The 15,110-nt window shown below is 53.2% G+C and overlaps 1 protein-coding gene across 2 annotated transcripts; it reads right to left on the minus strand.

The window, feature by feature from the left end:
* SSTR3 (somatostatin receptor 3) lies at positions 1-9,048 on the minus strand. Of its 2 annotated transcripts, XM_061417397.1 has the most exons (2): positions 8,354-9,048; positions 1-3,759 (listed from the first exon to the last, which is right to left on the minus strand). In XM_061417397.1, exon 2 carries the CDS (start codon positions 3,721-3,723, stop codon positions 2,455-2,457), a length of 1,269 nt encoding a protein of 422 aa, XP_061273381.1. In that variant the 5' UTR covers positions 3,724-3,759; positions 8,354-9,048; the 3' UTR covers positions 1-2,454. The 2 variants fall into 2 exon arrangements, with proteins under 2 accessions (XP_061273381.1, XP_061273380.1); XM_061417396.1 differs by lacking the exon at positions 8,354-9,048 and having other exon boundaries at positions 1-3,933.
* Positions 9,049-15,110: the final 6,062 nt, after the last annotated feature.

Genomic DNA, 15,110 nt, shown 5'->3' on the forward strand with positions numbered 1-15,110 from the left:
AGTTGGCCCAGGCTGGTCATCACGTGTCACCAACTTTATTGACAAGAGTTTGGGTCAGAATTTTCCTTAGGGCCTCTCAGGCACCCTTGTAGAAGTGGCTCACTTGCCCCAGGAATCAGGAAAGCAGGAGATGCTGGAATGCCAGGGATCCTCTTCCCTCAGACCCCAGACCCTCCTCAGGGGAGCCCTAGAATGAGGACTGGGCCTCCAGCCTCCAACCCCTGTACAAGCTCTAGTTTTGTACACTTCCTTCCCCTTGATGGGGCCTCACTCTTCCCCAAGCCCTGCCCTCCGATTCTTGGCTTCTGAACCTCAACTTCCCTTCCTTGTATCCTATAGTGTCCTTACCCGCAAGGACTGGAAGACAGAGTAGCCACTTCATGAGAAAGAAGGAGGCTGCCTCCATTCTATAATCTGTTACGCCCCAGCCTCACCCACTGCAGTGTACATGGCAGTTTACCCCAGATGACTCTTTTTCTTCCCAAATCCCAGGAGGCAGGCAAACTGGGACACCCACTGCCATTTTATGAAGGGGAAACTGAGGCCCAGAGAGGTCAAGGCTGGACAGGATCTGGAGGTCTCCCAGGTTGTGGTTCCCACATTTTCTCTGAGGACCCCCTACCTTCTGAAGGGTGGGGGTTGGGAGATTTAGCAAGAGGTGCCACCCTCCTCAGAATCTGTCTCGCTGTGGCTCTAAGGGGTCATCTCGGGGAGGGAATCCAGGCCAGCCCAGGCCCAACCTTGGACAGGAGCCTCTCCCTATGGTCTCCCTCTAGCCTCCTCCAGTCTTTTCTTCCTTGAGCCTTTCCAACCTGGACCTGGGGAATGTGAAAGACCGGGAGGCCTGCTCCCCAGCCTGCCAGGGCTGCACCACTCCTCCCAACCTCTCCGGGGAGCCAGGCCCTGCTTCTCAGCTCTGCCCCCAGGCTCCCATCAAGGCCCAACACTTCAGCGTGCTGCAGGCCTCAGGGGTTGCTGGCCCCATACCTTTCAGGGCATTAACTTTTCCACCCTGATGGCATCCTTTCCTTGAGTATGATCAGACCAGGCACTGACTGGCAACCCAATTTCATTGATGTTGCCTCTGAGGTTAGCCCAGGGGGGCCAAGGTTGGCTCCAAGGTCATGAGACAGATCTGACCTCCACTTCTTCTTCCTCCCCCCTCCCCCTTCTCTTCCTCCTTTTTCTTCCCCTCTCCCTCCTCCTCTTATTCCTCTTCCTTTCAGTTCTATTTAGACGTGCTGCCTTTCCGTGTCAGTCTGCCCAGGCCAGGTCCCTGCCTTAGTTAATGAGAGGGGAGAAGCAGGGAGAATTTCTCCTACGAGAAGGCTCCTGAGCCCTCAAAACCCCGAGACCCCTTCCAGCCATAGGACACAAAGCAAGATGCTTTGAAGGTTGGTAAGCTGCCCCCAACAGGGCCTGAGCTAGCCTTTGGGGGGCCTGTGCAATATGGGGTCCTTGTTTAAGAAAAGGAATACAACATTACAAAGACAAAATTAGACTCAGAGCCTCAGAAGGACCCAAGCAGTCAGGAACCCTGAAGCTGGACTTAATTAGCTTCCTGGAAAATCTGCATCTTCTCTTGTCCAGGAACACAGGAGTCCCGGCACTGACCATCTGGACCAAGAATGCCTGGAGGTTATCGGGTTGTTCAGCAGGTGAGACCTGAGGTCCAGAGAGGAGAAGGGCTGGCCCTCAGCCTTGCAGCAAGAGGAGCAGAGCTGATGTGGGGCCTGGGCAGTCTCACACCCCTTCTCCCTACCAGGGGAGACTTCCTCCCATTTGGGGCTGCAGTATTGACCCCTATGAATACTGGGCTCCACTCCCTGTTTTGTGAACCTGACTAAGCCCAGGAAATCCAAGGCCTTGGTTTATCCTTCTGAGGGCCAATATTCAGGATTCTATGTCTCTGAAGGGGAGAGCCCATCTGTACCTCTCCCCTTGTTTGTGCTGTGCGTGCTAAGTCGCTTTAGTCATGTCTGACTCTTTGCGACCCTATGGAATGAAGCCCACCAGGCTTCTCTGTCCATGGGATTCTCCAGGCAAGAATAGTGGAGTGGCTTGCCATGCCCTCCTCCAGGAGAACTTCCTGACCCAGGGATCGAACCCTCATCTCCTGTGGCTCCTGCATTGCAGGCAGATTTTTTACCCCTGAGCCACCAGGGAAGTTCCACACCTCCCCTTATCCTGACCCTATTCAGGAAGATCCACCCAGTGGTGATGCCCCTCCAGACTCATCAGATAGAGCTCATCCAGGCTGCTGTCTCCCATCCCTGAGTCACACAAGGCCCAGAGAGGGGGAAGCCACCTATCTGAGGTCACACAGTAAGTCACACAGCAAGGGCCCAGGCCTCCAAATATTCCATCACGGGCCCTGCTACCTTGGGTGGCACACCCTAGGCGCACCCACAGTCTCTGCCCATTCCTCAGGCTACGCTGGCCCTCCACAGGCCCCTAGAGATAGCTGATGTGCAGCGTGTCGGATTTCTCCCCAGCCAAGGGTTCTTGGGGTAGGAACTGACGCTCCTTGCTGGTGGTGCTGCTGGGAGGCTGCTCCTGCCCACTGGGACCTGGCTGTATGATCTGGTTGACCCGGCCGTTCATCTCCCCCCAGTCCCCCTGCTTCCCTGCTCCCTCATGCCGGTCCTCCCCGTCTCCAGCCTCCTCTTCCTCCTCTGTCTTCTCTGGAGGCCCCATAGGAGGCTCCTGGTTTTGCACACGGCGGGAGGGCCTCAGCAGGACCCTTCGGAAGCCCTGCTTGAAGCGGTAGGAGAGGAAGCCATAAAGGATGGGGTTGGCACAGCTGTTGGCATAGGGCAGGGCCACCACCAGGAAATAGAGGCCGAAGAAGGCAGGCTCCTCGGGCAATGGGCACACCACATTGATGATGTTGAGCACGTAGAAGGGCATCCAGCAGAGGACGAAGAGCGCCACCACGGCCACCACCATGCGTGTGACCTTGCGCTCAGAATGCCGCCGCCGCTGGCACGAGGGGGCCCGCACCCGCCGCCCGGCGGAGCGCACCTTGACCACGATAAGCAGGTAGCAGAGGCAGATGACCAGCAGTGGCCCAAAGAAGCCCAGCGCGGCCGTGTAGATGATGAAGCCAGCCCGCCAGGCAGCCGCCGGCTCGGGCCACTGCATGTGGCAGGTGCTCATGCCACGGGGCACACCCGAGAAGACCACCACAGGCAGCACCACTACGGCCGACGCCACCCAGACAGCCGCACTGACTGTGCGGGCCACGGGTGCCGTGCGCCAGCGGGCTGAGCGGGTGGGGTGCACCACGGCCAAATAGCGGTCCACGCTCATGACCGTGAGGCAGAAGATGCTGGTGAACTGGTTGATGCCATCCACAGCCATGACCAGGCGGCACATGAGGGAGCCGAAGGGCCAGTAGGACAAAGCATTCTGGGCAGCCAGGAAGGGCAGCCCCAGCATGAAAAGCTCATCGGCCAGTGCCAGGTTGAGGATGTAGACGCTGGTGACCGATGGGGTGGCCGTCTGTCGCAGGACCACGTAGATGACCAGGGAGTTGCCCAGCAGGCCCACCACGCACACCACCAGGTAGACCAGTGGGATCAGAATGCCGCTGACAGCCAGCCCTGCCGCACTTGATGCTGCGGACACATTTCCGAGGACAGCATCTGGGGGCCAGGCTGAGGAGGTGTTCCCGGGTTCCGAGGTCACAGGCAGCAGTGAAAGGGAGCCAGGGGTGTTCATGGCCAAGAGAGGGTGGGTCAGCAGCCAGCTATTGGCCTGGAGGAGGGAGGACACAGCTTGGTCAGTGCAGGGCATGACTTTCTCTCCGTAGCTCCTCCCCCATCACACTGAACTTGGAGACTCCCTGCGCACCTGCCCAGAGTTGGACAAGTCATTCATTCATTCTGCACAGGCCAGCAAGGGAGGCTGGCAAGGTAGCTCCACTTCTCAGACAAGAAAACTGAATCTTAGAGAGGTAAAGAGAACACCCTATATGACATAATAGGGGTGCAGCAGGGGACTTGGGCTTGCTTGCTCCAGAGGGCAAGACCAGCAGTGGCCTGGTCCCTTCCCCTGTGCACAGGACGAGTGTTCCACAAATGTTTCAGTAAAGGGGCGAGTGGATCATTCAGTCAGCTGCTGACAACATAGGTCCTTTTCTCTATACCAGCCCTTTTCAAATGCTTTTGACACAGTGCCTTTTATATTGCAATTCAGTGATGTCACACTCTTCCATAACATAATATGTGCCCTTTCTACATATGATTGCCTCACTGGCAGAGACCCAAGTGGATCACCCACTGAGATAGACTCTGAGATAGACTGTGTCCTTCCCACCCCTAAATGATTTGTTAAAACCCTAACCTCCAGTGCGATGATGTTAGGAGGGAGAGCTGCAATGGGGGGTGATTAGGACACAGGGGTAGAGTCTTCGTGAATGGGATTAGTGCTCTTTTGAAGAAAGGTCCTAGATCCCTTCTGCCATGGGAGGAAACAGCTAGAAAACAGCCAGCTGGGAACCAGGAAGCAGGTCCCCACCATATACTGAATCTCCTGGCACCTTGATTTTGGGTTTCCCCACCTCCAGAATGGTGAGGAATGAATTTCCATTGTGTATAAACCATCCAGTCTATGGTATTCTGTTAGAGCAAGCCAGACAGACTAAGACATCCCCAATAGATCTCAGCTCACACACTTGAAAACATTGCTGCATGTCACCCATCCTTAACGCTGAGCCCAAGTCTCTAGATGAACTTTAGCAGATCCATAACTACCCCCCACCCCCTGCTAAACTCCGGTGAAAGGTAACAATGCCTCCTTGTATTTTCTGGGCAGAGCCCAGCGCATTCATCCGATTCCTCAGATTCTGAATGCAGTTAAGAACCACACACTCAGAGGTGTCCCCTTCCCTGGAAATCAAAGCCCCTGAGGATCCTCTCGGCCTGGCCCATCCCACTGTGCCCCCCACAAAGGCCCTGCCTAGGATGATGGACTGTGAACTTGGGGGGTGGGCAGCTGCTGTCCCTCCTGCTCCCACGGCTGACTGATGGTGGAGAAATTCATAACATGCTGGAGGTGAGGACAAGAATAGTCAGCTCCCCCCTGTACCAGTGGGGTGGGCTCCTCTGAGAAGAGGGCACTTCAAGGAGGCCTTCAAGTGTGAGTAAGAGCTTGCCCAGCGGCTCAGTGGGAACCAGCACCCCACCCACTCTGTGAGCACCTTCTTACTGCACTTCTCCTGTGTTATGAGGAGCCAGGCCTCCTCCCGGTGTCCCTGCTGGACTTGACTCTCCTTAAGCGTGGAGATGCTCATATTCAGCTCTGGTCCTTTCCCGTGTCCCTTCCACACAAGTTCTGTCTCAGTGTCTGAGGCACTGAGTGAATCAGAGGAACCCCGGGTGGACAAATCTCGACACAAAGGATGAACTGCTGACGGAGGGGATCCAGGCCCTGCTGGGGTAGGGCCCCTGGCCTAGGATGCCCTCGCCTCCTCAGCAGGACTCCCTGGCTCTCTGGAGACCCAGTTATAGGCCAGAACTGAAGGCCAGAGCCTCCTCTGGGACTGGACCTTCTCCCTTTTCCAAATGATGCCCCTTCCCCAAGTCGCTCGGTTGCTGGCTTCCCTGACTCCCTAGGGAAACCCTGAGGGAGAAAGAAAGCTCTCAGGGGAAACTTCCTCCAGTGTCCCCTTGCCTGCCCAGCCCTGGACCTGAAATGCCTTCAGCAGGACCTATGGTCCCCACTGCCCTGTCCTGACACAGCTTTTCAGATGTAAAGCTCCTTCAAAGGGGAAGCACCCCAACTCAGAGCAGACACCTCTGGGTGGGTGAGTATGTCTGATTGTCCTTGCACGATGATCTGGATTTTCCAAGGACTCTGAGAAGGCAGGGCAATGCCAAAAACGGGAAAGAACCCCTTCGCCCTGGCTCCTCCTTACGCTTCCCCAGGCCGACTGCATTCAGAGCATCCCCTCCTTGCTCCTCCAAGCCTCAGGAGAGCCCTCAATCTGCCATCACCCAGACTCTAGTTGACGGGCAGTCTGAAAGATGGGCTCATAGGATCTTAACAGTACTGCCGGTTCCTGGGGACTGATCCCTGACTGCCAGGCTCCAGGCTCAGCAGTGATGTGCAGCATCGCATAGGGTCTTATGAAGAAGGCACTAAGTTGTCCCCACAGTACACACAGGGACCAAATGAGGCCTTGCGCTCGGCTCACAGTTGGGAAGGGGCAAAGCTGGGAGGATTCATTACACCAACTCCCGACCCATCCATTTCACAGGCCAGCAGACAGGCCAGGCCTAGAGAAGGCACTTGTTTTAGGATCATAACTGGTCAGGGAAACCAGATGGCATCCAGCTTTCCTACTAGCCTATTCAGAACTCTCCTTACTGCTCCTTAGGCTCTTGAACTATTAAGATCATGGATCCAAATCCCTAGACCCTTAGAGACTTAAAAATTGAATTTTAGAGTCATAGAACTGACTTGTAGAGTCATAGATTTTTAGACTCTGTGTCTTTGAATTGGAGAAGTTCAGATTTCCAGAATGTTGGAATCAGCCCTTAGACCCAGAATTGTGAATCTGGGAACTTAAGAGTCCAGACCTCCTTGGCTGGGGAGCTCTACGTCACCAATCCATCCACCTCACCTCCTGTGTGCAGATCCTCTTTATAGCATCCCCGTCAGGTGGCCAATCACAGCCCAGGGCTGGAGGAGGGAGGCTCCTAACAGAGGAGCAGTGAGCCAGGCAAACCTAATTTCCAGGCTGCAGGGACAGATGCCCTAGGGGAAGCTTGAGGGTGAGCTCTGAGGATGGCATCTCCTGACCAGACACACACCTGTGTACCCACACACACACACATACGTGCTAACACACATGGCCTTGGCAGGAACACAGTGTACCAGCCAGGCCCTGCCTTCGTGCAGGAGAATTAAACAGCCCCTCCCAGAGCCCCTGGCCCCCTGGAAGACTCCTTGCCTCCGCCTTTATCTGGGCGCATCTTCCCTGTCAAAGTTTAACAGGCCAGAGTGCCAGAAGCAAGGAAATTATAGCTTTCCTCGGGTGTAAGTCAGACCTGCAATTTAGATGCTGCCTTTTAAGGAGCTGGGGTACTGTACATGATCTGGTTCATCCTTTGGAGAGGAGGGCCTTTTCCTCCCTGTCTGGTTTATCTTTGACACATGCTTGCCTGAGAACCGGGGGCAGACTCCTTGGAAGACTTTTCCAGAGGGAACAAGGGTCCAGAGAGGGTGAGTGGCTGCCCTGAGCCCCGCAGCAATTCAGAACAGCCCTCATGGATGCCAGATCATTCTCCGTTTGTCTATATCCCACCCTCTTCCCTTCTAGATTGCTGGCTTTTAGGCACAGGACCCTGAGTTATTTGTACTTGTAACCCTAGCACCCAGCACAGCACCCAGGGCAGCACCCAGGGCATCGCAGATGTCAATAGACCAAGAAGTTCAGCAAGTAGAACTCAAAGCAAGGTGGGAGGATGCTCCTGGGATAGGCCTCAAACATACATCATGGGATCCTCGCCAAGCCCAAGAGGGAGGGTTTTTAGAGAGGAGGAAGTTGAGGTTCAGAGAAGTTCGATAAGTTGTACAAGGTCACTCATCTGGTAAGTGGGAGGCCAGAAGTTGAGCCCAGCTCTGCCTATTACTAAACCGTCAGTGCCTCCTGGTTCTGCAGGCTTCCCTGAAGGCCTTGGGCTGAGAGATAACAAGGACTGAAACAGCCCTGGACAACACAGGCTGATGGTCCCTGGCTGACTCCGCATTCTACTTGCTCTCTGCTCCCCTGGGCCTGCCCCCCAGGAAGAGGCCCAGATGGTCTGTGCCCACTTCAGACCTGACCCTCAGGAGCACAGCCCACAAGTCCATAGCCCCTAGGTTGGGGACTTAGGGTCTGCCACAAAGGATGATGCCAAATTGCTGTGTGACCTTGGACAACTCACTTCCCACCTCTGACCTCAATTTCCTCCTATTAAAATGAAGACGAATGTACCCACCTTCCAGGGTTGTTGTAAAGATTAAATGGGAGTGTGCTGAGCACAGTGCCAAGTCCAGAAGGGGAGCTCAGGAAAGCTGGCACTTAAGCTAAATGCCATGAGGCATCTGGTTTGTCCAGCTCCGACACTGCTGTTTTGTGATTCCAAGATTCTGGAGTCATGATATGAGATTCCGAGATTAAAGCACACCCCCCAGGCCCCAGGCCCCTTCTGTCCATCAAGAGGTCACAGGAAGTCCTCCTTCCTCCCTAGACCTTCCTACCCTCTCCCAGCCCCCAGCCCCAGCCTCCCAAGTTCATCCTGGGCGGAAGGTGGGCTCCAGCACCCCACCCTCTGGGACCCCATCCAGGCCCCAGCCTCCTTACCTGCCCATGGGATGAGGGCTTCCCTCCTTGCAGCCAGGCTGGTTATCATTCTGCTGTCCCCTCTCCCTGCCCAGTCCCCAGGAGTCCCTGAGCACCCCTGAGCTGGGGTCCCCACACAGTGCCCACTTCTAGACTGCTGGCGGGACCGGGCCCCCTCCTACGCCTGCAGCGGCCACAGCCACGTCTGCCCACAGAGCCGCTCCCATCTGGTCTCCAGCCCTGACTTCCCACCGCCTGGTGCGTCACCCCCCCCCAACTGCAGGACACGTCCTGGGTGGTGGGGGGAAGGGACACAGATGGGGGGTCTGCAGGCAGGAGGCTGGGGGTGGGGTGTAGGGAGAAACCTCCCTCCCAAGGAAAAGAAGAGAAATGAGGAACAGAGGACTATAAGAAACCAATAGAAAGAGAGGGGAAACGGGGGTCGGTCGGAGGTGGAAAGACAGGGAGAGACAGAGAGAGAAGACAGCGAGTGGGTGGAAAGCCAGAATGAGGGGGAGTGATGAGAAATGCGTGACAGGAGAAGAGAAAAGAGGAGAAAAGAGCAGAGAAGGGGCCAGAGGGAGGGATGCAGAGAGAGATGCAGGGAGAGAGCACAGGGAAGGAAGGAAGGGAAGGAGGGGGTGGCAGGGAGAGTGACAGAGAAGGATTGTGCCACAGATGGTGACATGGAGAGCCAGGCAAGGAGGGGGCAGGAGTAGGGGTGCGGGAGGGGCCGGGAGGAGGGGCCGGGAGGAGGGGCCAGAGCGCAGGTGCGGGTGAGGGAGGAGGGGCAGCAGGTTAGGGGAGGAGGCTGGAAGTGGGGTACAGATCTTGTTACCGGGGAGATTTCAGCCACCCACGCTGGCCTTGGCTCTCGCAAGGGGTTGGAAAAGAGAGTGTGGTACTCAGGGGAGCTGGGGGCCGAGAGCCAGTGGCGGGACGCCTCCGAGGCTACGGTGCACACATCCCCAGTGCGACAGCTGGGTTCCAAGGTCAGTGCTGCAAGGAGGGCTGGGAGCATGGGGTGAGCACTGGGTGGGGAGTCCACAGTGCTATGGTCTGGCTCCCCCAGCCACAACGGGAGGCTGGGTGGGGGCTATCAGCCTTGAGACTGGTTGAGTCTGGGGAGCCCCCAGGCAGGGTGAGGAATAGAAAGGTAGGGTAAAGAATAACTACTTCAGGCTTTGGGGGCCAAGAGACAACATGAAAGCTGTTATACAGGAGAACACAAATTCCCACTCTTTGTGGGACAAAATTTCAAATATAATAATAGGAATCAAGGACTTTTTTATTTTGTTTTTGGTGATACAGATCTACTACTGAGAAGAGTAGAATTCTTCCCCCCCCCCCTTTTTTTTGGAGAAGGGTAATATTTTGCTTCATTGGAGTTCAAAGTTAGCATTTCCTTTCCTCAAATCAGTTGCAAATGGTCTTCTGTAAAATCCATCCTTAGCTGGCAGGCTGTAAAAAAAAAAAAAAAAAAGGCATGCAGTGAGCCAGACTTGGCCCCTGGACCATATTTGCCAACCCTTAAGATCTCTGTCTGGAGCTTGAGCATAGGCCTGATTGCCCCTGGATGCCATGCCCTAGCTCATGCCAACCAACCATGTGACCATAGGTAAGTTGTCCCCTCTCTGGGCCATGAGGAGTTTCCTCATCCGGACCATGGGGAGATTGTTGTTCACTTGCTACATCCTGTCTGACTCTTTGTGACCCCATGAACTGCAGCATGCCAGGCTTCCCTGTCCTTCACCATCTCCTGGAGTTTGCTCAAACTCATGTCCATTGAATCGATGATGCCAACTCGTCCTTTGTTGCCCCCTTCTCCTCCTGCCCTCAATCTTTCCCAGCATCAGGGTCTTTTCCAGTGAGTTGGGTCTTCACATCAGGTAGCAAAAGTATTGGAGCTTCAGCTTCAGCATCAGTGCTTCCAATGAATATCGAGGGTTGCTTTCCTTTAGGACTGACTGGTTTGATCTCTTGTCCAAGGGACTCTCAAGAGTCTTCTCCAGCAACACAGTTTGAAAGCATCAGTTCTTTGGCACTCACCCTTCTTTATGTACGGTCCCGCATTCACAACCGTACATAACTACTGGAAAAACCATAGGTTTGACTGACATTTGTCAGCAAAGTGATATCTCTGCTTTTTAATATGCTGTCCAGGTTTGTCACAGCTTTTCTTCCAAGGAACAAGTGCCTTTTAATTTCATGGCTGCAGTCACCATTCACAGTGATTTTGGAACCCAAGAAAATAAAATCTGTCACTGCTTCCACTTTTTCCCCTTCTATTTACCGCGAAATGATGGGACCGGATGCCGTGACCTTCATTTTTTGAATGTTGAGTTTTAAACCAGCTTTTTCACTCTCCTCTTTCACCTTCATCAAGAGGCTCTTTAGTTCCTCTTCTCTTTCTGCCATTAAAATAGTATCATCTACATATGTGAGGTTGCTGGTATTTCTCCCAGCAATCTTGATTCCAGATTCTGGGCAGATGGGACTCAGTCACTCCTAAGTTCCTCTTTCAACAAGAGCATCATAAGTGCATCAGTATCAGGTAGTAACAACAGCATTTTGGGCTTCCCTGGTGGCTCAGCTGGTAAAGAATCTGCCTGCAATGCAGGAGACCTGGGTTTGATCCCTGGTTTGGGAAGACCCCCTGGAGAAGGGAACAGCAACCTATTCCAGCATTCTGGCCTGGAGAATTCCATGGACTGTACAGTCCATGGGGTCGCAAAGAGTAGGACACAACTGAGTGACTGTCACTTTCATTTCTTTTATGAAGCCTGCATCCCCAACTGGCTGTATCACCGAGCCTCGTGGCTACCACACCGCCAGTGGTGAGCAGTGTTAGCATATTCAATTTCCAGATGGAGAAGCCAGGGTCAGAGAGGGCAAGCAGTTTGCTCAGATCGCACAGCTAGTGAGTGGAGAGGCAGAGTGACTTCGTGCCAAAGACATCTTCTTAAGCACCTTGCCCACTTGGGTGGCCTGACCCCTTCTCAGAAGGCAAGGGGAGGTAAGAGCCAGAAAGGGAGGGAAGAAGGGAAGGAATCTTTATTGAGCACCTACTATGCACCAAGCCCCTTTCCACACTGGGCCATTCCTCAGGACCAGGGCTGGACTGACTCTGTGGCTAGGTCCCCAGTGCTTGTGTGTCATAGACCCTCAGAGAGCCAGCAAGACAATGCCCTCAGAGGTGGTAGTCAGCACACAGTAGGACTATGGGGGACACAGCGCTTCTGCCTAGAGCCCATTCCCCAGCAAGGCCCTCCCTCCAGGCATCAGTGATCTTTGTGCACAAGTTCAAAAGGGGCAGGTAGGCTCTGAGACTCCTAGGAATGAGGGGTGACGTCAGAGACACTGTCCTTCTCTCACCCAAGGCCCTCCAGCAGCTTCTCAGAAGCTCACAATAAAGCCTAGCCCCTGCAGCCCAGCAGGCTTTACACCCTCCCGGCCTGCTGCCTGCCCGAGTCTCCTCTGCTGATTTCCTTCACCTACCTGTGGGTTAGGCACACCTAGCCTCTTTCAGTCACTCTTCTGTTCTATCCTCCATTCATTCATTAGATGGGTGATCTCAGAAAGCCTTCCGCTGGTGAGAGAGATGGGGCAGGAAGGGCTGTGCTCTGTGTTGAGGTGAGGACCTGCTTGCGTGTTTGAGGGACCAGGAGGAGACCAGCATAGCTGGAGAAGAGGGAAGCAGGGAGGCCGCCGAGGCCAGAACTCAGAGGGCTTTGTTATCTCAGGCCGAACGTGTTGGGAGTCTTGCAGGACATGAGCAGAGGAGTCTTGTGATCTGGTATATGGTTTTCAAAGGCTTGCCAGAACCGGTGAGAAAGTATTAGTCATCCTCAGGGCTTTTGCACAGGCTATGCCCCTTGTTTGGATGCTCTCCGTGTATTCGGTGCTGGGTTGTGAGCTCCAGAAGAGCAGACTCTGTGTGTGTCCCCGTGGTGTCCCCAGACCTGGCACCAGTCTGGCACTGCACGTTCAATGAGGAGAGAATGGATGGATGGATGAATGGATGGATGAATGGGTAGCTGCAGTGAAAGGCAGAAGGAGAGACCGATCTGCTGAACATCAGCTGGAGGTTGAAGAAGTGGTGAGGGATCCCAGGCACCAGGTCAAGGGAAGTGTGACCTGAGTCAGACATTGATTCCACTCAGGGAGTATTCCCTCAACAGGAGTGGCCCTGGAACTCCTCATCAGCCCCTCCTCCTGGGGATGGCAAGGCAGAAGGAAGTGCAACTCCACACCTATGAGCTCTGGGGAGCTGGGACACTGTGTCTGGGAGCTGTGGAGTGGCCCTGCCCTGCTTGGCACTGAGGTCCATGGTGCACCTCTAATCTGGGCCTGAACCTGGCACCTTGGTCTGTCACGTCTACCTGGTGTCCTGGAGGGGCTGTTGAGCCCATCTCCCCAAAACAGAACAATGTTATGTCTCCCCCATCAGACTCTGACCTCCTCAAACCTAGGGTCATGCCTCCAGCCTCAGCCTAGAGGGCTCCCCAAGACTGACTGTGTCTCTGCCATCAGACGGGTGGTTTTCCAAAAACTGGGGCCCAGACTCCTCCTATTCCTGAGAAGCAGGATAGATTCTCCTGCTCCTTCTCCTCCACAATGTGCAGGTTAGAGCTGGCTACTGGGCAGCTACTGATGCTGAGGTCTGTCCTCTCAACTAATAAGAAATTAGCCAAAACCCCTTCCCAGCCCAGGCCCTGGGGTTTCATTGTCACTGGAGTCCCTATTAAAGGGTGTCCTGGCTCAGAGGGTAAAGCATCTGTCTGCAATGCGGAAGACCCAGCTTCGATCCCTGGGTTGGGAAGATCCCCTGGAGAAGGAAATGGTAACCCACTCTGGTACTCTTGCCTGGACAATCCCAGGGACCAAGAAGCCTAGTAGGCTTCAGTCCATGGGGTCACAAAGAGTTGGACACAACTGAGCAACTTCACTTTCACTTTCTTTTCTGGTTCATCAGCCCCTGCTGTGTCCTCCTGGGGTTGAATCTCAGCTTTGCCACTTATTGACTGTGTGACCTTAGATATGTGACTTAACTTCTCTGAACCACAGTCCATCATCTTAAACACCTACTGCACAAGATCACAGGGAACGAGAATTAGTTAACTCTTTTACCCAGCAACAGTTCCCAGGGACACTTCCTGCAGTCGAAAGAGATGGGTTAGCAGACTGGGCTGGTGAGTTTGAGTCCCTGATCTGCTTCAGTGAAGCAGCACAACTTTGAGAAACTTGTCTGCAAACCTTCTTCAGTATCATGTGCCCCCACTTCCCACCCAGCCCCGAAGTTTCATGAAAAGGTCAAATGAAGGAAATGCCTATCAGCTTGTCTCTGCCCCTCCCAGCATCAAGCCTTATTGCTTTTACTTGAAACTCTCATCTTTCTACCTGTCCCCGCTCTCCATCCCTGAAAGCTCCCTTCTGGGCCAGATCACCATCACCTCTTTTTGGTCCGCCTGCTTCTGCCCTCATCCCCTCCTCACCAAAGAGAAAGAGTCTGCTAAAAACAAGTCATGTCAGTTGCTTCCACCTTGAGACCACTCTAAGGCCACCTGCAACTGTAGAATGAAAGCCACAGTCCCCACCATGGCTGGGTACCCATTTAAGCTGCCTCTGCCTGTGTCACTTCCTACTCACCCTTCCTTTCTAAGAGACATGGCCTTCAGGGAAAACACATATGCCCCAGGCCCTTTGTACAAGCTGTTTCCAGGCTCTCTAACCATCCTTTAACAGGTTCAGGGTGTCAGATACTCAGGGAAGCCTTCTCTGAAGCTTTTTTATCCTCTGAACTTGCTCCTCTGTGCTTCCTTTTTATCTGTAATGCAATTATTTTTAATTTGCTTTTATCAAAGTACTGTTTGCAAGTATATGTTAAAAACCAATGGTGCTAAACAGATTCCTAACAGCAAAAAAAAAAAAAAAAAAAAATAGGAGTTCTCCTTTGGCCTTGATCCATTCTCTATCCCAGAGGAAATTTCACCCCATTAGCTATTTCTCCTTGTATTTATCTCCATTTTTGTTAAATACACCATTTATTTTCCTATCACTTTAATCCCTAGTTTTACCCATCAATACTGACTTCATACTATGGTAAAAAGATTTTAGACTTCTTGCACACTCTAGTCTCTTTCCCCCATCCTCTCAACATAACATACTTCCTATTAAATGCATATTCAGTGTTTCTGTTATTAATTCAATATAAATATTATTCCCTGCTCAGCCAGGAATTAATAATTGTCCTATTTTTTCATTTGCTTCAGTTCAGTTCAGCTCAGCTGCTCAGTCATGTTTGACTCTTTGTGACCCCAGGGACTGCAGCGTGACAGGCTTCCCTATCCAACACCAACTCCTGGAGTTTACTCAAATTCATGTCCATTGAGTTGGTGATGCCATCCAACCATCTCATCCTCTGTCGTCCGCTTCTCCTCCTGCCTTCAATCTTTCCCAGCATCAGTGTCTTTTCAAATGAATCAGTTCTTAGCATCAGGTGGTCAAAGTATTGGAGTTTCAGCTTCAACATCAGTCCTTCCAATGAATATTCAGGACTGATTTCCTTTAGGATGTACTGGTTGAATCTCCTTGCTGTCCAAGGGACTCTCAAGAGTCTTCTCCAACACCACATCAATTCTTCAGCAAAGCTTTCTTTATAGTTCAACTCTCACATCCATACATGACTACTGGAAAAACCATAGCTTTGACTAGACAGACCTTTGTTGGCAAAATAATGTCTCTGCTTTTTAATATGCTGTCTAGGTTGGTCATAACT

This window comes from Bos javanicus, chromosome 5 (genome assembly GCF_032452875.1).
Source record: "Bos javanicus breed banteng chromosome 5, ARS-OSU_banteng_1.0, whole genome shotgun sequence".
In the NCBI taxonomy this organism is placed as follows: domain Eukaryota; kingdom Metazoa; phylum Chordata; class Mammalia; order Artiodactyla; family Bovidae; genus Bos; species Bos javanicus.

Bases quoted from the DNA above. Each gene is read 5' to 3' on its own strand.
- SSTR3 (XM_061417396.1), bottom strand. From the start codon at position 3,798: ATGCCCTGCACTGACCAAGCTGTGTCCTCCCTCCTCCAGGCCAATAGC.